This window comes from Pipistrellus kuhlii, unplaced genomic scaffold, assembly GCF_014108245.1.
Source record: "Pipistrellus kuhlii isolate mPipKuh1 unplaced genomic scaffold, mPipKuh1.p scaffold_m20_p_11, whole genome shotgun sequence".
Classification (NCBI taxonomy): Eukaryota; Metazoa; Chordata; class Mammalia; order Chiroptera; family Vespertilionidae; genus Pipistrellus; species Pipistrellus kuhlii.
The window spans coordinates 49,426,021-49,450,438 of NW_023425416.1; the positions used below are offsets into that span (position 1 = coordinate 49,426,021).

The window sequence follows — 24,418 nt, forward strand, 5'->3', positions numbered from 1 at the left end:
GGTGTTGACTTGGAGTGAAGAAGGGCCGTGACGCTAGTCCCCACTCTGACACCCTGTGTGTGCCCTCGCGTGATCTTAGAAGTACCGTTCCTGCCCCCTGGCATCAGCTTCCTTATTGAGCTGATTTTGAGCTGTGTGGGTATTTCATTTTATTTCTTTAGTAAATTCCCTTTAGCAAATTAAATCCCATGAGGGAAAAAGCAATCTTTAGAGCAGAATTTTGGAACTAGTATAAAAGCAACTTTTCTAGCCCTAACTGTTTTTTGGCTCAGTGGATAGAGCATCAGCCTGCAGACTGAAGGGTCCCAGGTTTGATTCCAGTCAAGGGCATGTACCTTAGTTGCAGACACATCCCCAGTGGGGGGTGTGCAGGAGGCAGCTGATCGATGTTTCTCTCTCTTTGATGTTTCTAACTCCCTATCCCTCTCCCTTCCTCTCTGCAAAAAAATCAATAAATATATATATATTTTTTTTTTTAAAAAGCAACTTATCCGGTGTCACTTAAACAGAGTAAAGCACCGTTACAAATTAGATCCTGGGAAAGCAAGAAGATGTAGACGCGTCGGTCAAGTTGGGACAGAAGCCTTCCCATGGAAAGATCCTTCTATTTTATAACAAAGTTTAACCAGAGAGCTCTGCCAAGGGAAGGAGCACGAGGTCCCCAAAGATGGCACGTGGGTGGGATGGCTTATCCCTAGAAAGTTTAGGATCCCTGAGAGCAGTAAGCTTAGCCCCCGCTCAGAGGACGCGTTTTATTTGGAAAAGTGAGTTGACACGTAAGAGGTTACTACATGGGCCACATCCACTGTCATCAGAGACAGGTCTGTGAAGGTCACCGAGGATGTGTGCCCCACCTGCTCTAGGCCTGCTCACCGCAGGGGCTCCCCTCTCCAGCTGCGCCTATCCCCCCAACCCCTCACCCCCGGTCAGAGAGGCACTCCTGGGTCCAGAGGGGCCCAGATTTGAAGTAAACCACACCAGTGCTCCCTCGGCTTCTCTCCTCCTCAGTCACCCCCTCCTAGACCCCCATGAAACAGGAGGGAAGTTGCTGTGCGCATTTAGAAGTGATGGCGATGAGTTCTGTGGGAATTTGAGGACTCGTCTTACGATACACTAGACCAGTGGTCGGCAAACCGCAGCTCCCGAGCCACATGCGGCTCTTTGGCCCCTTGAGTTTTTAGCAAAGGCCAGCTTAGGAGTGCCCTAATTAAGTCAATAACAATGTACCTACCTATATAGTTTAAGTTTAAAAAATGTGGCTCTCAAAAGAAATTTCGATCATGCTGTTGATATTTGGGTCTGTGGATAATGAGTTTGCCGACCACTGGCCTGCACCAGAGGGTCTCCCCACAGGGCAATGCTATCGAACGTACTAGGAGGGCACGTGGCCCGACCCTGCGAGGCTGCAAACCGTCCAGCTTGCGGAGTTCTGTTCAGAGGTGCAGGGATGCGCCCAGAAACAGGCACTGTGAAGGCGCCCTCCACCCCGTGCACTAAAGCAGGGTGGGGAACCTTTCTCTGCCAACGGCCGTTTGGATACTCATAACATCGTTTGCGGGCCACACGCAATGATCCACTTTAAAATTTGCCCAACATTTTTTAAAATATATTTTTATTGATTTTTACAGAGAGGAAGGGAGAGAGATAGAGAGCTAGAAACGTCGATGAGAGAGAGACACCGACCAGCTGCCTCCTGCACACCCCCCACCAGGGATGTGCCCGCAACCAAGGTACATGCCCCTGACCGGAATTGAACCTGGGGCCCTTCAGTCCGCAGACCAACGCTCTACCACTGAGCCAAACTGGTTTCGGCTTGCCCAATATTTTTAATTGATCATGTGGTCCAACATGGAATGAACTCTCCCCTCATGCTTTAGCAGGGCCAGACCCAGTGAATTCTCAGGTCTTACACGGCCTGCAGGCCAGACGTTCCCCACCCCGGTTCTAAACCAAGGCCCAGTTCTGAAACATACATGCTCACATACACATACACACCCCCTAAACCTCACGTGCACACACATGCACATGTGTGCACACATGTGCACCCACCCACTTATAAACACACGCACGCGTATGCTTGCGTTATGGCAGAAAGCGGACAGACATGGCCCCAACCATGCTGTTCTTGACTCAGGGCTTAACGTCTCAATAGTGAAGAATGTTTCCAGCAAAAGGTCAAGATTTTAATTTGAATCCATTATGTTCCTTGGGATTGCTATGATATTAATTAGATGCTTAAAGTAATCATCTAAAGCACTTTCCCTCACCAAAATTCTCCCTGGTGTGCGGTCCTATCTGGAACGCGTGCACAACCACCACACGAATCAGTTCACACGCCTCTCTCTCCATCGATTCAGACGTATTAATTAGGATGGCCCACGCCAGGCTGGCCCCGGTCTGTGTGCCCGGGGTAATAATCGTGGCTCCGAGTGACGGGAATGATGATGGGGCGACTGCGAGAGACTCATTGGCTGCAGCAACGCCGAGCACTCTGCATGTGTGTGGAGAAACAATTACGGGGCTTAATTAGGAGCATGTAAGGATGACAGCACTTATTCCCGTGATTGATTTCCAAACGGAGGGGACCTGGCGAGCCCAGGCCGGGTCTGCTTCACTCGGAAAGGAAAGGGAGCTCCAGGCCCGGGACGTGGTGGGGAGCCGCGGTGAGGCTGTGTGACCCCGTGGAGGGGAGGCAGTGGGGGCAGGAGACACGCTTGGAAAGGACGCTTTTCACCACTTGCTTCTCTTAACGTTGAGGACAAGAGAAAGTGCACACATTGGGCAGGAAGTTCAGCGAAGGGAAATGCAGCTTTTTAGACTGTGGTCCTCAAATTCTCTAGTGAAAAGAAGTGGAGGTGCACAGAATGGGATCAATAAGTTAAAAGGGAAGAGCTGGTCCCAAAGCTCGGATGGATTTGGTGTGGGGTCCATTACTCTGGATTTCCCGGGGTGGAGGGTGAGGTACCTGTGTCGGTATTGCTTTCGCTGTGGTAGCCACTGGCCGTCTCTCTCCATGGTGTTTAGGATGCTCCTGAAAAGGTCAGTGCTGTTGGGAAGAATTTTGTAAAATGTCATTCCTTTCTTACAGTTCACCACTCCCTGCCCCTCCTCCGCCCCCACCCCAGCCCCAGCCCCTCACATGTTTAGTCTGATCTTAGCGTGACCGGAGGAATCCTTGTAAACTGGCTCTATTCCATGGGAAAGGCTAGCCACTTTTTAGAGCAAATTGTTACCAGAGATGAACAATGGATTCTGTATGTTAATTTGAAAAGGCGGCCTCAATGGTTGGACAAAAATGAGGCTCCGCAGCCCACGCCAAAACCTGACTTGCATGCAAAAAAAGTGATGTTGTGTGTTTGGTGGAATTTTAAAGGAATTCTTCATTTTGAACTTTTACCATCTAACCAAACCATTACAAGTGCAGTGTATAGTGCCCAATTGGAAAGGTTAGCCCAAGCTTTAAGAGAAAAAGAACCCGCGCTGATTAATCGGAAGGGCGTAATTCTTCCTCACAATAACGCATGACCGCATACTGCAAGAATCACTGCTGAAAAACTGTGCCAGTTGGAATGGGAAGTTCTCCCTCAACCTGCATATTCTCCTGATATTGCCCCTTCCGATTACCATTTGTTTCGTTCTTTGCAAAACTTTCTTCTTGGAAAAAAATTTAATAATGAAGAATGCCTCAAAAATGCATTGACCGAATTTTTTGCATCAAAATCACAAGAATTTTACAACAGAGGGCTTAAAATGCTTCCTGAGTGTTGGGCACAAGTAGTAGAAAACAACGGCAACTATATTGTTGATTAAATTTTGTTGTATTGTTTAAATAAATTCGATTTAAAAAAGTATTAGAAAACGACATTAATTATTACTAGACCTAATAGATCAATGTTCAACCACCGAGCCACCATGGCTAGTCTCCTAAATGCTTCTTACATGAATACACACACACGTGTCCTTATAATGCATCTCATTAACTGTGCAATATCCACGCTTCTACATGCCTAGACATGTTGACGAAACTTAGGGGGTTCGAGGCGGTGTAATTAGAGATAACCACTGGGCATTCGCTCCTCTTCAAATGGCCTACGGGCATTTCCAGAGCATCTTCTGGTTCTTAAAAATAAAGCATGGCGAGGTCTTCCTCCCACTCAATTCATGGACTAGAGCTGTGGTTGGCGAACTCATTCATCCACAGAGCCAAATATCAACATGACAACGATTGAAATTTCTTTTGAGAGCCATTTTTTTTTAAACTTAAACTTCTTCTAACGCCACTTCTTCAAAATAGACTCACCCAGGCCCAGGCCGTGGTATTTTGTGGAAGAGCCGCACTCAAGGGGCCAAAGAGCCATATGTGGCTCGAGAGCCACTGTTTGACGACCACGGGACTAGAGCATTGCTCACTGATAACCAAGCTGGCAGACTGTCTAAAGTAAAAACTTCTTGAGCCACGTCTGTGCGGTGCCAGTCTCAGGCCAGCGTGGCATTTCCGAGCCCCGGGAGCTGATTCGGAGTGATTGATTCTCCCAGGAAGAGACCCGCAGGGCCGGGCGTGTTCCGTGGCCACCAGGCCACTGTCGGGTTGTTATCAGCCTCCGCCCGGCTCCATGAGATCTCGGCCATCTTTCCTGGGCCGTTTGTAACACATGCGTCCACATGTCTCTCCCTAAATCATCCTGACATTTCATTTCGCGGTGTCAGCTCCGGGCGAGTGCGATGGCCACGCTGCTGGAAAAGTTGCTCGAGGAGTAAGAAGGTCCCTGTTCTTGACGGATCATTTTCTTTCTCGTGGTGAGGGCTCCGTTGCCTCTTTGTACTCATTTAGGTGAATGGTTGTAATTCATAAAGCGTAGATCTTTGTTTAAAAAATATTTGTCTTAATTTCAGAGAAGAAGGGAGAGGGAGAGACAGAAGCATCAATGATGAGAGAGTCGTTGGCTAGCTGCCTCCTGCGCTCCCCCTATCAGGGATCAAGCCCACAACCCGGGCCTGTGCCCTGGCCGGAATCAAACCGTGACCTCCTGGTTCATAATGGGTGCTCAACCACGGAGCCACGCTAGCCAGGCAACAGTAGATCTTTCAAGTATCCTGCTTATTGGTTTTGCTGAGCTGGTGGGCACAGGTATCTTTGGTGGAACTGGTAGGACTGTCTCTGCATGGAGCCACACTGGGCTTTCTAATCCATGCATGGAATGACCAAGGCTGTGAATGACCAACAGAGGCCGGCTCTAGATGATTAGCATAATGTGATTTTTTCCCCTGAAGGTGGAGGCGGAATGGCACAGACCTGGATTTTTCCATGAGTTCGCACCACAGGTTGGACGGAGGCAACTTGGCGATCAGCAGCCCACGCTGGGACCAGGACGCGGGCACCTACCAGTGTCTGGCCACCAACCCGCTGGGCACGGCTCTGAGTCAGACAGCGAAGCTCCAGTTTGCATGTGAGTTTGGGGGGGGGGGTGGGATTTGTAATTGCTGTGACTATGAAAATGGAGTATTTTTATTACATGCACTTTAGAAGACAATCCGGCTTTGCCACTCAACTGCTCTCTGAGGGCAAACAGGAATTGACGGAGGTGAATGTTTTCACGGCCTGTTTTGGGAATCCAGACACCCGGGTTCAAAGGACTCCGGTTCCATAGAAGACCATTCCACCGCATCTCAGGGATCATATTTAGAAACATGTTCCATATGGAAATACATGCAAAGACACAGGCCCCATTCCTCCTCATCCTGGTCCTCCGTGTTGAATGTTGGGCTGCAGAGCCCGCAGCGGGGAGGTGAGGGCAGGGCTGCCTGGGGAGGTGGCTGCTCCCCCGGGGACGTGGTCTCGGGCCACAGTGCGATGCAGGTGGAAATACAGTGGTTGCCGCAGGCGGACTTTATATTAACCGAACACTGTCTGGCGGCGTCACACAAATGTCACCAGGTAATTACCTCGGTGACATTTGGGGACATTAGCAGATGAGCAATAGACAGAGTGCCTCATGTCCTTTATAGGCAGTGCTTCCAGGGTCTGGGATGTCCCTGTGCAATCCAGGTAATTCTCTCTGCTGAGGGGGGTGGAGCAGGAGGTGGGCTGCCATGCACCCACCCTACCCTGCAGCACCCCCACCCCCACCCCTGCAGCACTTCCCAACCCTGCAGGGGACCCACTGTGGCCCAGGGACTAATGCTCAGGGAAAGGGCCTGTTGTCCGTTAGCGTGATGAACAAGTACTCACTATGAGACTTCATTAATGGAACACATGGCAGAGTCCACCTTGTGGAATTACTTCAGCTCTCAGCAGCGTGTGGATTGATAATTGGTCTGTTCCCCTGCAGGTCTATGTCCTTCAGACCCTGCTCCACACATGGAGGTTCTCCGTATGGAGGCCATTTGGTGCTGCCCTTGTTTCTGAAAAATATATACACACTTTGAACAATTACGGATGCAGTGTCTAATAAATTACATTTCATTTCCAACTGGAATAGAATCAGCTGTCAACATGTGCATACATTTTTTGGTGACACCCTGCATGTATGTGGATATATATATTCATAAATAGATAAGCATGCACATGTACACATGCACATGTACAACTTTAGATGGAGGAAATAAAGCAGAATCCACATGAATAAAACACGTGGTCCCAGACAGCAGCCAAGTTCTCTGGCGAAAGTCCTCCCAGAGCCCTCTCCGTCCCTTAGCTGGGTTTCGAACATGTATATTCAAGGTGTGTTTTCAATCCAGTCTCTTGCTCATGGTCTTCACAGGAAGGAAAAACAAAATCCCTCACATACAGAAAGAAATGCTATAATGAAAGCCTCGTGGGCTCTGATCACTGTAGAATATCTTAACTTTTCATGAGAAATGCAAAGCCAGTTCAACATGACCCTGATGATATGGTGATAAAGTGCATTTTTATCTGAAAGAGAAATTAAGACCCAGGAGAATTTTAAAAATAACACCTAACAGTACATTTGGAAACTGGAAAGTCTCTGATAATCGTGGAGTGGGTAACGCATATCTAAATATAAATGGAAATGCTAGGTGGCTTCTAACTTTAAAAAAATATATATTTTATTGATTTTTTACAGAGAAGAAGGGAGAGGGAGAGAGAGTCAGAAACACCCATGAGAGAATCAGCTGCCTCCTGCACACCCCCACTGAAGATGTGCCAGCAACCCCAGTACATGCCCTTGACTGGAATCCAACCTGAGACTCTTGAGTCCTCAGCAGGCTGACACTCCATCCACTGAGCAAAATCAATTAGGGCCTAACTTTTTTGTTTTGTTTTGTTTTATTTTATTGATTTTTTACAGAGAGGAAGGTAGAGGGATGAAGAGCTAGAAACATAGATGAGAGAGAAACATCGATTAGCTGCCTCCTGCACACCCTTCAACGAGGATGTGCCCACAACCAAGGTATATGCCCTTGACCAGAATCGAACCTGGGACCTTTCAATCAGCAGACCGACACTCTATCCACTGAGCTAAACCAGTTTCGGCTTTTTTTAATTTTTTTAATTTTTTAAAATTTTTTTATTTTTTTGTACATCAGGACATGAAGTAGACAAAGGAATATTTTTTCTTGAGTTTCCTACGTAAAAGAAAGTTGGAAATAAGTATCACTTTTTCACTCTCCTTTTGGAAAAAGCACCAAGCAACATGGTAATGAATTTAATATTCCAATGCCTCCTAATATAATAATAAGGTGACCCCCAACTGGTATCATTTCCAGGAGAAAGCTTTGTCTTTGCTTTTAAGAATAATTCTCTTCTCAGACAAATGGACTTAGAGCAGCAGCGTGGCTGAATTACAGTGAGCCGCTATTATATTTATTTTTGAAATCAACAGGGAAGTAGATCACCCAACGCTTTATCTTCGTTTTTCCTGCATCATCACCACTGGGCATCTATTTATGTGCCTCATCGGAAATGATACTCTTTCAAAACCCAGGCCTTTTCTCACCTCCCACCTCTACTTACATTCAGCGGGACCTAATCTTTTGGGTCTATTTGAATAAAATTGCACTTTCACGCCGCACAGGCTGTGCGAGGTGGGAGAGGAGGTTGCTGGGAGGTGAGGGGTCTGTTCCATCCAGATGGAGAGATCCCATGTGTGGAGCTGAGAGAGAAACACAAAGCGGATCCCTTGTTGATGACTCCATACTGCTGGACACACGCTATGGAAGTAGGAGTGTGGCTCTTAGAGAGTTTGCTGCTGAGAATGGGCTGGGAATGACAGCAAAAGTCTCATTTGCTCCAAAGAATCCAATGACATTTCTTCTGGGGTTTACTACCCATAGACAGTCAATGTTACTTTCCTAAAGAGCAAATGAGAATCAAGGGCTTGGATGTACCTATAAATCGTGAAGAGGTTTGGGTGGCAAGCTCTGGAAGGGTTAACCGCGGCTTAAGGTGTTAAGGTCTGCACTGTCCTTGCCAAGTAGCATCAGCCTGAGAGAGGATGACAAGACAGATAAACAGACAGCAACGCTGATCCAGAGACAGGGTGTGGCCACCACCCAGAGGCCCTCCCTGGCACCCTCCTCAGGTTCCATTCCCATCATCCTCCTGTCCACTCTCTGGACCTGCACATTTATAATAAACACTGCCTTTTTAAAATATTTGTTAATCCTCACCCAAGCATATATTTTCCATTGATTTTTAGGGAGAATGGAAGAGAGAGGGAAAGACAGAGAGAAACGCATCGATTGGATGCCTTCAATAGGAGCCCAGACCAGGGCCCAGGCCAGGGAGGAGCCTGAAACCAAGATACATGCCCTTGACCGGAATCAAAACTGGGACCCTTCAGTCTGCAGGCTGACACTCTACCCCCAAGCCCAACCCGCTAGGGCGATACTGCCTTTTTAAATTTTACATGAGCAATACAAGATATGTGCCTTCAAGTCTGGCTTTGTAGCCAACAGTATTTCTGAGATTCATTCATACTGTTATAGGTGACTTTAGTTCATTCAGTCCCATTTTATATCATATTTTATTATACTATAGAATATACTGTAATTTATTATACATTATACTATATAATTTATGAATGACTTCTACTGTCAATGGAAGCTGAGATGTCTTGTAGAGACAAGGATGAATGTTAATCTCACATATGTCTCTTGGAACATTTATGCACACATTTCTCCATTGCATGTACTGGAGAATAGAATTACGAGCTACTTGGGAATACATGATAGTATCTACAACTTTAGAAGGTAATATTGATTGCTATCCATAGTGATTTTATTAATTTATTCTTTTACCAGCAATGTTTTCTGGGTAATTCTGGTATTCTGAATCTTACTGAAATGTTAGCATTTTGAGAGGATATATAAGAGTATCTCATTTTAGTGTGATTTATGTTTCCTAATAACCCTTCCTATAGGTGTCCTGGCTCCTTGCAAGCCCTTCCCCACTTTAAAAAGAACATTGAGATCATTTTTTTCCCCAGAGGAAATGCAGATGTAATCTACAGTTCCAAACTCTAACTTGGCCATTCTCCTATCCATTCCCACAGGCCAATCATGCATGTTTATTGATCACTTACTATGTGCCAGACACATGTGGAAGCAGGAAGCAAAGTACAGTCTATTTTCTGCAAGTGCACATCTGCTCAAATATAACTGCAGGCACTTTTTTAAAAAAGCACAACAAATGTACTGGAATAAAAACAAAACAAACTCCATTGCAATAAAGAACAAGGAGAAATGCGGTTGAGCGATAGTTTTCCAACAGTGATCGCAGGCAGAAATACAGTTTTCCCAGGCAATCTTTCTGCTCCTGACATTGGGAAATGCAAATGAGAAAGAGTCCAGGTCCACAGACCTGATTTAACAAGTCAATTGCAGGGAGGTCCCCCCTCCCCTTTTTTAGAATCACCCACTTGAGAGGCCTACCTCCGTGCATATTAATGAGCTGTTTTGCATAAACCAACTCTGTTTTTATGAATGGAGATTATAGAACCCTCGTGGAGTTCTTCCAGAAAGCCCATCCATAAGCGCTCCTGGAGTCCTTGTTACTAGGGTTTTCTCCCTGGAGCCCAAAGGATTTATTTTAATTATTCCTTCAGTTTTAAGCAAAAGTAGGAAATGTAAACAGCTGGGCCCGGGACCCGGCTTGTGCCAGGTGCCTCTCGGCTTTTTGGAAGGCTCTCTGCTTCCGCCTTTGTACTGTTCTCACTGTTCATTTAGAAAGTAATCCCAGTGATTTCATTAAAAAGGATAGGGAACGAGGCCGAGTCAGCATCAGGATTTGTGACATTGCTTCTTGGCAAGTCTGGCTGACTGAGGGCGGCTATTAACATAGACATGAATATTAATGAAGTTAATCCCTGTCCAGTGAGCCCAGCATTGGGCAGTACACACACAGTGGTTCTGACTCATCCACAGGCGCCCAGTTTGAGAGCCTTGGCCCTCTGGAGTGTCTCAGGGGCAGGTGTCCCTCAAGCATCTCCTCTGCTTCTATGACTTCCCTGTATTGTTCCAAATAATTGGCTGGTAATGGATTTTGTGAGATGTCATCGGATGGTATCACTATATATTCCTTTACTCATTTGACCAATCATATCCTTAGAGTAGATATTAGGAAATTGAGTTGCTTAAAAAAATAGTTTTTACATTTTAAATGTGAACGTTTTCTTTGTGTTACTACCTAAATATGAAATATATATATATTTCAGAGAGAAGAAGGGAGAGGGAGAAAGAGATAGAAACATGATGAGAATCATGGTCAGCTGAGTCCTGCTCACCCTCTACTGGGGATCAAGCTGCAACTCAGGGATTGAGCTCACAACCTGCCTCCCTGCTCAATCACGGAGCCACATCGGCTGGGCCAGAAAGTCCACTTTTCAACCAAAGGCAGACTTGCAACATGGCAGCCCAGCCTAGACCTTAGTGGTTTCTGGTTCTTCTTGTCCCTGTGACTAGGTCAGATGCTGAGGTCTCAAAGGCAGCCACTGGGACCCAATGGGGTGTCTGAAGGGAAACAGTGAGGGGATGGTGCCTGTGAGTCCGTCCCATCCATTCCGTTTTGTCCCGATGTGGCTTGGTGTGCGCCCCTCTGCATTTCCCACCGCAGCCTATCCCAAAGCCCTCTCTGCAGGCGATGTTGGGAAGCAGTATCTGCGACTGACATATTGTTAACCACAGAGCAGGTTCTGGTCCCAGAGCTGATACGTTCTGATGGATCAAGTTTAATATTTTGAAAGGAGGCAAAAAGAGAGGCTATTATTCCAGCTCCTTTACCTGCAGCGTGGGCGAAGTTCCTTTTATCTCCCCGACTCTCCTTGTAGCGTGTGACCGAGATCCCAGTAAATCATCAGAAGCAGTAGTCAGGGCCCGGGGATGCTTGGCTGGTACTGCTGGCTCTTCGGGGGCCAGAGGGAAGGGAGTGGAGGTTGTGGAAGTGTCAACAATAAAATAAGGGTTTCATTGAACAGAAAGTAATGAAATCAGCAGGGTTATTTCCCTGTCGCTCTTGTAATGCAGGTACATCTCTCCTTGGAGGTGTCACAGAGCGTGTGTGTGTGGTGGCCGGGCCCTGGGTGCATGGTTATGTGGGAGCAATCAGAGGAGGACTCAGAAACACCTTTAATAAAAAAGTGTCCTTGGAAACAGGTCATTTTTTCAAATAAAAGAAGTTTCATTTGTACCCAGGGATTAGATCTGTGAAAACTCAACTTTCTCCACTTTTCCCCTTGTTCTGCCCTTCGCGTATCATGGCTCCTGAGGATTCACAGGCCAGCTGGATTCCGGTCCCTCTGCTCATGGCCACCCATCCGGGTGGAAGGGGACCTTCAGTTCCCGCTCAGAGCCCCTCCTGGTCTGTGTCATGCATCCATTGGGCTGGCGTGATTGAAGGCTAGCCTGCAGGGGTGTCGGTGACCGGGCGGAACAGGGTCAGCAAATCTGTTCTGGAAAAAGCCTCCACATAGGAAGATCTTGGATTGGCAGGCCAAGGTCACCACTGCCATGAGATGAAAGCAACCACACATACACTAATAGGTGTCACCATCATTTCTAATAAAGAGGGGATATGCTAATTAACCCTCATGCCATTGCAAAGATGGCAGTGCCCACAGCCAATAAAAAGGGAATATGTGTCCCACCCTCAAAGATGGCGGTGCCCACAGCCAATAAGGAGGGAATATGCTAATCAACTGTACTAACTTCAAAGATGGTGGCGCCCACAGCCAATAAGGAGGGAATATGCTAATTGACTATCACACCCTCAAAGATGGCAGCACTCAGTCCCTTCAGCCCCTCCTAGGCTGTACACCTGCCTCCGGAGTCCCCCAGTCCCTTCAGCCCCCCAGCCACTTAGGGCCCACCCAAGGCGCAGGCAAGCCTCAGATGGTGATAACCAGGTCGGGCCGAGGCTTGCACTGCCAGCAGTGGCAGCAGAGATGTAATGGGGCGTTTGCCTTGCCCTGTTCACCAGGTCCATGTCCCTGACCAGATTCTTGGCATCTTTCACCATCCCCTTTTGCTGTGCAGGGTACTAGCACTTTCTCGCCCACTAAAATGTTTTGCTGTCGGTCAAACACAGGCCATAGCTCTGCATGGGACCTGCGTGCTGAAGGTGACCAGGGTTCCTCTGTCCTAGGGACTCAGCACAGCATTGGATGTTGAGCCTTCTTCAGAAAGACCCAGGAAGGGGACATGGTATTCTGCCGGTAGGAAGCAGAAGGAGGGCTGAAAAAAATCTTAGAGCTTAAAATGAGACTCCAGGTCCTCAAAGTAACAGATAATTGAGATTGCTTTTGAGGCTCCGAGAGAGAGAAGCTGAGCACCGTCTCTGGTTTGGGGGCAGCTCTGGGTGTGTGTGTCTTGGGTGAAGCTCTGGTTAAGAGCCTCTTGTCTAGCCTGGTGGTTCAGCAAGTGCCCCCAAGGGCCTCAGCGTTCAGAATTAAACTGTTTCCTGTGCTTAGAAGCTGTGGGAACTGGGGCACACCCACCCATTTCTGAGGGCAGCAACCAGTGCTGGAGGCAGGGGGCCTCTTTGAAGAGGAAAGGTGTGTGTGGGATTTTGCTTTTCCTGCTCCTACAAGAAAGGATGGTATTCGGGATGTAGAAGATGTGGGGAGGGGAGGGAGGGGTTCTCAGATCTGAATGACAGGGGAGGGGCTGGAGTGAGGGAGCCCTGCATATCTAATATTGGGTTTGAAGTGTTCAGGCAGCACCTTACTGAATCGGTAAGACTGATAGAGGCACAAGTGCAATAACATTTTGTGTGTTTGTGTGTTTGTGTGTGTGTGTGTGTGTGTGTGTGTGTGTGTGTCTTGGGGGGAGAGTCTCTGTAGGTTGGTCAGGTTGAGAGATGAGGCCCAGTGGTTGAGCATTGACCTATGAACCAGGGAGTCATAGTTCCATTCCTGGTCAGGGCACATGCCCAGGTTACTGGCTCAATCCCCAGTAGGGGGCGTGAAGGAGGCAGCCGATCAATGATTCTCTGTCATTGATTTTCTCTCTCTCGCTCCCTCTCCCTTCTTCTCATAATTTTTTTTTTAACTTAAGAGACTGACTACCTTGTCCACACAGATGCCAGGTTGCAGGATAAACTGAGAAACACACCTGGAGAGGGAAAACCAGGGGTTTGGGGGAATGAGGAGATCAGAAACAGCTATTTCTAAAGCCTAAAAATGCAGCATTCCCCAGCAGGGAGCTCTGAAAAGGCCCTGAGTTCCTGCATTTTGGTTTGTTCCTCCGGACACTGGGTGACAGCTGGAGCAGCTTTCTCTGGTGCGGCCGGAGGGCCAGGCAGCAGCTGGACTGGCTGCGAGCTCCGACCCAGATGCGGCTTTCCACTCCGCCTGCCCTGATCTGCAGTGGCTGTGGTCCTCCTTCAGGCAGCTGCTGGTCCTCGGGAGCCGCAGTCTCTCCTGCTGGATGGATGTGACAGTGGCACCCGAGTCCCAGCATTGCCCTGAGGATGAAAGGAGCTCCTCAGGAGCGTCTGGCACAGAGTGGTTATTCTTGATCTTTTAAGAAAAGATTTAAAACATACGTAAAGCCATTCAAAACTGGCAAACAGAGGAAGGGCCGGTGAGCAGGGTGCAGATTTGCACAGCTCAAGAGTCCCGTGTCCTCCTTGGCATGGGCACACTTCCTACCCCGGCTGCTGGGCGGCCACCCTCTGGGTTTGGGCCAGTGAACTGGGTCCCCAGAGCCTTCCTCCCAGCTTACGAGGGAGAGTTGGCCGGCCTGTGCCTCCTTCTGGTGTCAGGCTGGCGCCAAGCACATCCTCCAAAGTGGTCCTCAGGCTTTCGCAGCGAACACTCAGTCTCCCTCCTCGGATGATGCTGAGATTCATTCCCACATGTGGCGGTTGTGGAAATGGTTTTGCCTTACCACTGGCCATCGCAGTTCACAGCAGTGCTTGGGCTTCGTGTTAAGGCCATTTCCATGGTTTCCGTCCCTCCCCTGCACCTCTTGGCGCCAAGAGAGAGCAGATGGCCCGGTGATTTGGAACAGAGCGTTTCATGGGCCCTCGCCAGGCACTTCCTCTGATTTTTGGAGAGGAGATCCGTTTGCGACTACACTTTTGCTTCTGCTCCGGCCAAAGGCTTCCTCCAAAGGCTTCCCCCCAAACCAGAGAGAAACCAAGGGTGCCCTCAGCCCTGGTCATTGGGTAGCTGAGCAAGGGCCCCCTGGGCCATCGGGGACTTGGACAGCACTGCAGGGCCTGCACCTGAGCACAAGGCCAGCCTGCAGGCCACCTGGGGGTGATGGAAATCTTCCCACCGATCAGAGTTTGAGACCATCTCCATCAATGAGCTCACCCTCAGCTGTATTCTCTTAGCCAAAAAGGGACAGAACAAAAATAGAAACTATTGCTTCCCTCTGGCCTGACCTTTGTAAAAGAGCAAATCTACAGTCCTTAGCCCAGCCAGTTTGGCTCAGGGGTGGAGCACTGAGTATGAAACAGGAGATCACGGTTCGATTCCCGGTCAGGGCTCAAGCCCGGGTTGTGGGCTCAATCCCCAGTGTGGGGCGGGCAGGAGGCAGCCGATCCATGATTCTCTCTCCTTATGGATGTTTCTATCTCTCTCCCTCTCCCTTCCTCTATTATATCAGTATATATATATATATATATATATATATATATATATATATATATTTTATTTAGAGTCCTTAACGCTGTACAGAGCAAAGGAAATTTCATTGGATGCCCCGTGGCAGCCCACCTCAGTGGCCCTCACCTCAGAATGATCTGAATGACACCATGTTTCCTGCTGGCAGAGGCGGGGCAGGGAGCTGAAAACCAGGTCGGACACTTAAAATAGATCTTGTTCGCAGCACATCCACAGGAAACGGCCCCTCCCAGAGGCAATGCGAAATTATGTCTTGTCTCTGTTCTGTGTGCCATTAAACAGCTTTGAAATCTGAATTATTAACAAAAACCTGCAAACTAGCCCCATTTCGAATGGCTGTTTGACAGCTCACAGGCCTGCGGGACTCTGGAGAGAAGCGAATAGAAACCCCACAGCAACCCTCAGCGGCACGAAGAAGGGAGGTGCAGGTGGATGCTGTTCCGGTGGAAGTGGGCACAACACATGGTGGCATCGGTGGTACCATCGAAACTCCCGGCTTCCGATGAGCAGGGAGCATGACGGATGTGACTGGGCGTGGGGACCATGTCCAGGGAAGGTCCCTGCACAGCTTCTTTGTTTCCTAGGATCACCCAATTGTTCATTGCTCCTCGGTGACAGTTTTTGGTCTTGTGGCCATTAAGAAGGAATGACAATTTCATAGAGCCTTCCCGTGATGAGAGTAAGAAAGAAGACATTACTATTCCTCCCTATATTACTACTAGACATAGAAACAAGAGTTCAGTGTGTTGGCTTTTTTATTTTAAATACAGTTTGTTTGCCGAGTTCTTACTGGGTGACATTTGAAGGGATGGAGACCCAAGTCACAGAGGACTCCCAGGTTACGGCAGCAGTTCCAGCCACAGTGCTGATGGAGGTGGGCTTACTTAGCGTCCTCTGGCCAAGGAGAAAGAGGCATGTTGGGTTAGAAATCCTCTGTAAGACACACACAAGGCAAGCCTGGTCCTCAGTTAGGGGGACCCAAGTGGCAATGGGTGAAGAGCAGGTGGGACTGCGGGGAGCATAGGTGAGGGGAATGGAGTCCCTCTGGTCAAGTACGTTTATTATTAAAAGTAGAGTACAGGTAAGAGTTATTAAATTCACAAAATCAGAACTACTGCATCTATTTCACCAAACTCTTACTTCTTAAATACATTCTCATTGATTTCAGAGAAAAAGGGAGAAGGAAAGACAGATAGAAACATTAATGATGAGAGAGAATCAGGATTGGCTGCCTCCTGCACACCACCTAGAGATCGAGCCTGCAACCCATGTATGTGCCCTGACCTGGAAGAGAACCATGATCTCCTGGTTCATAGGTGGATGCTCAACCACTGAGCCACACTGGCCGGACCAACTCTTTTATTTTCCATGAATAGAAAGCAAAGTGTACAGAAAGAACACTTACTTGGGAAATAATATTTTAAGAGAGACAAACAGTGTGGGTTCTTCCAATGGAATCACTCACCTACAAAATGTCTTATTGGAACTGAAGTGTGCTGTTTTGCCTGTATCTGTGGATTTGTGCATCTGAGGTTCGTATCAGTTAGAGAAAAATATAATGACTGGGTATGCCATAATCAAAGCTGCTATTGCATATTGAGGTATGAAGTACTTACTCTATTCCCTGCTGATTCCAGAAAAAATTAAACATTTTAATCCCCATAACAGCTCTGCTAAGCAGGTCTACTTATTGCACCTCCAGTCTCCTCAAATGACCCACCCAACACTCCTGCTGGTTTCACTGAGAAATTTGAAACTACTGCAAAAAATGATGCCATCCACCTAGCACGTGCCTCTGTGGTCCATGGTGTATCAGCAGGGACAGCTTTTGTCTAGGTTTCTCCTTCCTCACAATGCAGCCTCCCAAGGGCACTGCTCACCACTTTCCTGGGCTTTCAAGGACATCCCCCATGTCTGGTCTGGATCATCATGTCCTTCCCTTGACCATGTGGAGCACCCTCACCCCCCAAACCCTTGTTCTTCCTCCCAAGTCTCACCTCCTTTCCGCTGGGCTCCTGGCTGCCAGGGAGAATGGAGTGAACAGACAGTGAGTGAAGTCAATCCACCTGTTTCTTGTTGACTCTTCAATCAGAGCACTTAACTCGATCATCAATGAAATCTGCTGGTCCGTCAACGAGGAGCATTCGTTAGTTATGTTAATAATAAAAAGTAGTTTAAGATTCTTCCTTATAATGCCTTTTTCTTTCTTTCTACAAGATAACTAATTCTAACGTGTTCTTTCTTTTCCAAGATATCGAAGACTTTGAGACCAAAACGAGAAGTGCGGTGTCCGTCCGAGAAGGCCAAGGCGTGGTGCTCCTCTGCAGGCCACCCCCACACTTCGGAGGTACGGCGGGGTGACCAGGGTCCCACCGTCCACTTGGCCACGTCAGGTCCTGGAGTCTGATGTGGTAGCCCTTCCTCAACCCAAAGGGACTATAACCGGACAGTCAGTGGGTCTGTGCTGCCTGTCCTACTGGAGCCAATTCAGAAGAGACAGGGTTGAATCCTATGTGAGTGTTTATTGCAGTCCTGCCGGCAGCATGGGAGAGCAGCAGGTCACCCACAAGCATCTGCCCTGCCTCTCCCCATAAGCCAGCTGCTTACATTGGGTACAAGGACAGGGATTACTTGGGGAAGTAGGCAAAGCATAGGCCACATGGGCAGTTTACAGGTCATAGGGCCTGGGGATTTGCAAAGACCTACAGGTATGCAAAGGCTGGGGGCCTCCAAAGGGCTGGTAGCTATGGTTTCTGCAACAAGATTGTTAATCTTTCCATGATAACAGGCAGGTCCCTGGTGGGAAGATGGGCTGCATTTCCAGGTGAGCTCCCAGTCCCTGCCAGCCAGGTGAGAATCTGCCTTCTTCAATCAGAACAAAACAACCCCAGTTCACAGAACAGGATTGACATTTCTTACAATTATAGCTGGCCCCCAGTATTCTCTTTCTGCCCCTACCGTAACCTTGACTCCTTTCAACGTCGTTCTCCCGCATCCAAACAGTCCTCATCCGAATCTGTCCTTTGAACATAACGATTTAAGCAGCCACTCAGCAAATCGGTCCTTAAGAGGCAGCAGGAGCCCAGTGGGAGCAGGGAGCCTCACTGTGATCTGCTGCCTGTCCCCCGCCCCACAGGGACCATTACGCCCCCCTCTTCAGGCTCAGCTCTCTCCGCGGTAGAGCAGGTTCTGTAACTGGCATCGCCCCGGCAGCGCTGTTGCAAATGGTAAGCGAGCTCACAAGCACCAGTTGATTAGTGCAAGGACCAGCGCTTCGTTCAAGACTGAAAGCTGGGGTGGTTAAGTCATGTTGCTTAGTGGGCTCCCTGGAGAAGCACATCCCCACAGTCCTTTTGGCCACATCACAGTCGCTGCTGGGAGAGGAGCGTTCCCCGCCACTGGCAGCCCGAGTTGGATGGCATCCGAGCATCTTCCAGCAACGGCACTGAAGCAGGAAATGCCAGTCTCTATCTGGAAGGGATCCCAGCGACCTAAGCCACCCACTGATTCTGCCTCCGCCGAGTTTGCATTTTCACAAACTCTACACGACGTGGTAGATTCTCAAGCCCCAGTGAGCCCCGAGGAGGCATTTAAAGATGCCTTGGGGTCACCTCATTCGGACAGCCTGGGTCGTGCTGAGGGTGTGAGTTGGTGCAAGAACAGCAGCGAGTCCTCACAGCACAGCTACCAACACTGCCCAGGTACGACCTCCTGGCATTCCCGCTGCCGCTTCAGGAGATGGGGAGACTTCTTGTTCTGCAGATGAGAATTCCGAGGCAGAGGGGGGGCAGGTACCTGTTCCAAGGTCAGCGAGGCCGAGCGTCTGATCTGCCTGCCCAGCACCAGCCCCAGCAGGTCCCCGCCACCTGCCTCTGACCACCTGCCTGGCCAACAGCGGGTTCACTCTGGAACAGATGGGGCTGATATTTAAAATGAAATGAAGGCAACTCTCCCCCAACTATGAAACCAAATCGTATTGTGTTTCTTTAAAATCTTGAAGCGATTCCCCCATCATTTCCATTCTTAAGGGAGTCTAATGGAATGTAGATATAAAAGGGAGAGGAAATTAATTACAACTTGACAGTGTTTTAATTCAATATTATCACTGAGTCGTGCGGCAGTCCACTCACCGGAAATATCATGGGACGCGTACAATGTCTTTAAGGCTGTCTGGGGTGAAATAACATTATTCCAGAGCACGCAGAACTCCGATGGCGCTGCACTCTAACCGCAGGAGCACGTTTCCCAGGACCATAGTCGAAGGTGACAGGACACGGACATCACATCTGTTCCTCACATCTGTCTCCCAGGTCTCTTTGGGCTCTGACTCTGGCCAGAGTCTTGGAGGAATCGAAGATTATTTTCAACTTTGTTTAAAGAAGGAGAACAGGCATGTAAACTGTGCGTAAGTCAATGTCACCATTTAAAAAGGCAGCCCAGCAAGAGGCCTCTCCTCCCACCTCGTCCCCCAGGACGTTAGAGAACATGTTGACCTTGGACGCAGGCCAAGCTTCCTGGGTACGGCGCCCTCTCGCAAAGCCGTGAGACCAAACCTCAGACCTGCCCAGATGACCTTAGAAGATGGCTGAGAGCTGAGTGGCTGAGCCCTGGGCATGCACCTGATGGCAAGCTTGCCCGGTACCAGATGCCACCGTGTCCTCTGTAAGGCAGGAGCAGGACTTCACACGTACATGATGTTGGCCTCACCCGGGAACTGAAGGAGTTTCAGCCACGACTCAGGGACAGCCCTGGGCTTCCTGGTGTTGTCAAGGCAGGGAGCGTGGACTGTGTAGAGCTCTCCCATTCAGAACTGAGGGGTAGTGACAGACACCTTTTGACCCAACTTATACAAGTAGTCATCATTTCCTTAGAGCACATGTGTCAAACACAAGGCCCGCGGGCCAAATCCGTCCTGCCAAGCCTTGCAATGTGGCCCGCACCGCGCTGTCATCACTGCACTCCGCTGCATTTCCATCACAATGACAGTTTATGACTGTTCAGTAAACCATTCGGCCCGCGATTTAGGCTGGATTTTAGATTTTGGCCCCTTCTCTGATTGAGTTCGACACCCCTACCTTAGAGGGAGGGAGAAAGTATTCTTCATCATCATCATCATCAAAATAGCTGCCAATGGTTCCCATGAGCAAGCTCTAGAAGGTCATTGCTTTTAGTTCCTCATTCCACTATTCCAATGGTTCATAATTATTAAGTTTAAATGAGGAAACTGAGACTCCATGAACCAAGGACATCGTTTTTCAGTCCTTAAATAAGGCAAGATTACAACCCGGGCTTTCTGACGTCAAGCGATGCCGGGGGCTGGGAGAGGCACCGTCTCGCACATAGACCTCATTGCTCATCCCAGCTCACACCTCCAGACTCGCCGAGAGCCCGGGGGTGTCTGTCAGTGACTCATTTAAAACAGCGCCTTATCCTTCCTTTCCCTTTCTCACCGCTGTGGAAAAGGGAGCTGTGCCAAGAAAGGCTTCCAGAAGGAAGAGAAACATGTCGGCTGGATCACCAGAGCCCAGGCTTTCTCCACACGCCACTGTTGACCACTAGGGGGTGGTAACCCCGCAGTGGGGGCTGGGCTGAACCTGTGGGCCCTCAGCAGCCTCTCTGGCCACTACCCACTCGATGTCCTAGTCACTCCCAGTCTCCAGAGCAGGAGTGAGAGATGTTAAAAACATTGCTGAGTGTTTCCTGGTGGAAACATCACCCCTGCTGGAAGCACCTGTCAGAGCCCCCCTCACATCACTGGAGTGACCTCCCCAGAGCAAGGGCCTGCCTTCCGGAACCCAGGACCGGCCTCTTCCTCCTCAGGTCAGAGCTTCCCAGCAGCCCAGAATCTGGCTGAGTTGTCCTTCCTGCCCAGTAGGACCAGCCAGCACCCAAACGGGCCTCTGGAACCTGGACTCAGAGGCCTTAGCCTTAACCACAGTCCGCTCTGGACCGCACAGCGCCGTCTCCACTGCAGCCAGGAGGCCGTGCATCCAGCGGTGAAGCCCAGGAGTTACTGCCCAGCAGTAACCACGGAACAAATGGAGACTCCGATCGAAGTGGTCGTAAAGGTGCAGCCGTTTCCTGGTTTAGCACCGACATTAACGACTTCAGCCCAGAAGAGGAATTCTTTCTCTCAGATGAGGTCTTTGCCCCCTGAGCTAGCATCGCTGTGATGGACCGCCAAGAGCCTGTCACGCCCAACCCCGGAGCAATGCACAAGGTTTGCGGTACAGTACATTCATTCTGGAATATTCCAAAGGGAGGGGGCGCGGGTTCCGCTGAATCCGATCGCTGTGCCCCCAAGTGTTGACTGGCTTATTTTCTGCAGCAAGGAGCAGGCCACGGGGCCAGCGCTGCTCCTTCTTGGTCGCTTTTGCCCGCCACGCTTCCTCGCTAATAAAAACCGTGTCCCCGGTAATGGGTATAATTGCACATATCTTGCGTGTTTGCGTTTTAAATATCACAGTACAAGATATAAGGCTGTACAGGATGTCAAAACACCCTGGTGCTAGGGAAAACAGGATCTGTGCATGCTTGAGAGAGCAGCCAGGGAGGAGCCGCAACTGCCTCCTGCGGAGCTGCCATTTCAAAGCATAACAGTGTGGAGGGTTTTGTTGGGGACGCTGTTCACTGATCACCAACAGGCTCCACTGTCACTGCTGAGTCACCCCTGTACAGGCCCGGGGCCATTAATAACAGAGGGATGGCGAGAATGTGTGTGTGTGTATATGTGTGTGTGGGTGGGGGGGGGGTGTGTGGAGGGGAAATATTTAAAAATGCAACCGTTTCAAATAAAGTGGCTCATGAATTATGCATTTAATTAAGGAAAGCCAAATGGGAAGGGTTTTAAACTTCCAATTTGCAGAGGTTTTTTTTTTTTTTTTTTTTTTTTTTCTTGCCCTATTAAAAAATAGACAGATTAAGCGCAGTGGCTGCTGATGAAACCAAGCAGATGAGGGCCCCTGAAGGCAGAGTCAGCGGGGGAGGGACCGTGTGACAGGATCAGCCATCACTGCAGCAGCAAGGGCCCCTGGGTGGCAGCTGCCGAGGGCACTGTCATCGCCCCCTGCCTGCTCACCGGGAACAGGAGGCCGGGGAGACCTCTCAGGCCGCCTCCATCCCAGCCAGCCCTGAACCTCTGTATTGAGAGCACGCTCTTCTCCAGGCCCCACAGCTCCCGGAGGCAGGACCACGGAGACCCCCTTCTCCCCAAGTTCCAGGGCTTCCCTCCGGGTGCGCTCCTGCAGCAGAGATGGGGTTTGACCTTGATGTAGACAGTTTTCAACGTGGAGACCTGGGCCCAGGCCAGCAGCACCTGGGATTGCCAGCAGTGGAATTATCTGTCAGGGTCCCAGAGCAGGAACGCAGGAGGCCAAGAGGGGTAAAGAGTTATGAGTTTGGTAGGTTATCTGGAGACCATGTGGACTGAGCCCCCAAACGGCGACAACCCCCAGGGACAGGGAGTCAGAGATTTTAAAGGTCCCTCGGCGGGTGTTTGTGGCAGAGAATTCTCTGGGTGAGCTCTGAAGGGAAAGGTGCTGGTCTTAGCGAGTGGAATGTGGTCTAAGCGAAAGGGAATGTGGGTTGTGAAGTGGGCTAAAGATCAGGTCCCAGTGGAGGGTTATCCTTGCAATCATTTGATCCAACCTAGCACTCTGACTCCTCCCACTGACCCAGCCTTCAGGGGCGGGACACAGAAGTCTGGGTTTTACCAACTCCCCCTGGCCATTCTGAGGCACACTCAAGTTTTAGAATCTCTGCTCTACACTGGCCATTTTGGAGAGAATTAGTTGTTAGGAGTTTCACAGGTGTGCTCCATTCCCTGCTAATACTGGCTATAGACATTTTGAGTGACAGGTTAACCTTCGATCCCACCAGATTCTGAGACGCTGAGCTCAGGGCAGGCAGTGTTGAGGGGGAGGAGTAGGAGGTAAGGAATAGCCGTCCCACATATGAGAAGGGCTGGGTATGCCCTGAGCTTGGGGGTTTGAAAGAAGCCTGAGTGTGAGGAGGGTAGCTATGGCAAGCATTGAGAATCTTGAAGGAACAAAGAGAAGAAGAAAGGTGGTACTGGAGGAGGGAGCAAAGGATGTGGCTTCTGAAGGATCTAGGTTCTGGTCCTTGTATCAATAATGCGACATCCACACCCCTTCATTATAGGGGAGCAATGGCAGCAGCCTCACAGCACACATCCTCAGGATGATGAAACAGGAATGCAATGAGAGAGCTCTTTTTGTGGTTATTATTCTTATGGAATCGTCCCTATTCCTGGGCCACATTGTTGCAGGAGCTCCTACAAGTTCTGATCTTGAAGGACATACTGCAAACAGAAACAGGTTGAAACGTTTTAGCAGCTAAAGTAACAGTGAAATCCCAAGGGAGAAATGGGAATTATGGCCTCAGATCCCAAGATTACAGGGTATAGGAAATAAAGATTTGGAGGCACAAGAAGAGGCAACCTGTCATTTCTGTGATGGGAAAGGGGTGACCTTGGCTTTCAGAGAGCGGGCGCTGGTTTCTCTCACACGGCGGCACTGATCTTAGACCCCTCAGCTCAACATGGCCTGGACACTGGCTCAAGAGCATCTTTGTTCCACAAAAGAGAACCTTTGTTCCATAAAAAGTTCAAAAGATGAGGAGCCCTTGAAACCTGGGGAATGTGAACTGCATTTGTCCTCCTCTTTATGTTGAAGAAAAGTTGATGATCTAAATGGCTCTGTGGTTTCCAACAAAATCCCTGGAACACCTTTTTGGTGGAGACGGAGCAAGAGGCATGGACGTGAGGCAGCAGAGGGCATTGGTAAAGAAACTTAGAGACAAGAGACCCCTTCAGATGATGAAGGACACCGGGAGGGACTCGCAGAAGAAAACACTTGGTAACTGGGAATGGACGAGAACTCCAGAGCATGTTTTAAAAAAATAAGAAGTGAGCCGGGACTGGTTTGGCTCAGTGGATAAAGTGTCGGGCTGTGGACTGAAAGGTCCCAGGTTCGATTCCGGTCAAGGGCATGTACTTTGGTTGCGGGCACATCCCCAGTATGATCGATGATACTCTCTCATCGACGTTTCTAACTCTCTATCCCTCTCTCTTCCTCTCTGTGAAAAATCAATAAAATATATTAAAAAAAAAAAAAAGAAGTGAATTGCATTTGTTCATTCTTGGCGAAACACAGACTCTTAGGGAGATCAAAGGAATGCGGAAGGCAGAGTAGGCCATTCACAGAAACATGGGTTCCACCTCCCCACTTCTGACCTCTGCAAAGAGAAATCTTGCAACATCTCAAGCGATGCTAGTCCGCCCTCTGCTTGGCCACCAGTGATGATGGAGA

The 24,418-nt window shown here is 49.1% G+C and overlaps 1 protein-coding gene across 1 annotated transcript in view; it reads left to right on the forward strand.

The window, feature by feature from the left end:
- The window catches only part of CNTN6 (contactin 6), a 123,411-nt gene that overhangs the window by 30,037 nt on the left and 68,956 nt on the right, over nucleotides 1–24,418 (forward strand). The window contains exons 3-4 of the mRNA XM_036432111.2: nucleotides 5,272–5,447; nucleotides 17,341–17,436. Coding sequence (XP_036288004.1) covers nucleotides 5,272–5,447; nucleotides 17,341–17,436 — 272 coding nt within the window. The remainder of the gene's footprint in view (nucleotides 1–5,271; nucleotides 5,448–17,340; nucleotides 17,437–24,418) is intronic.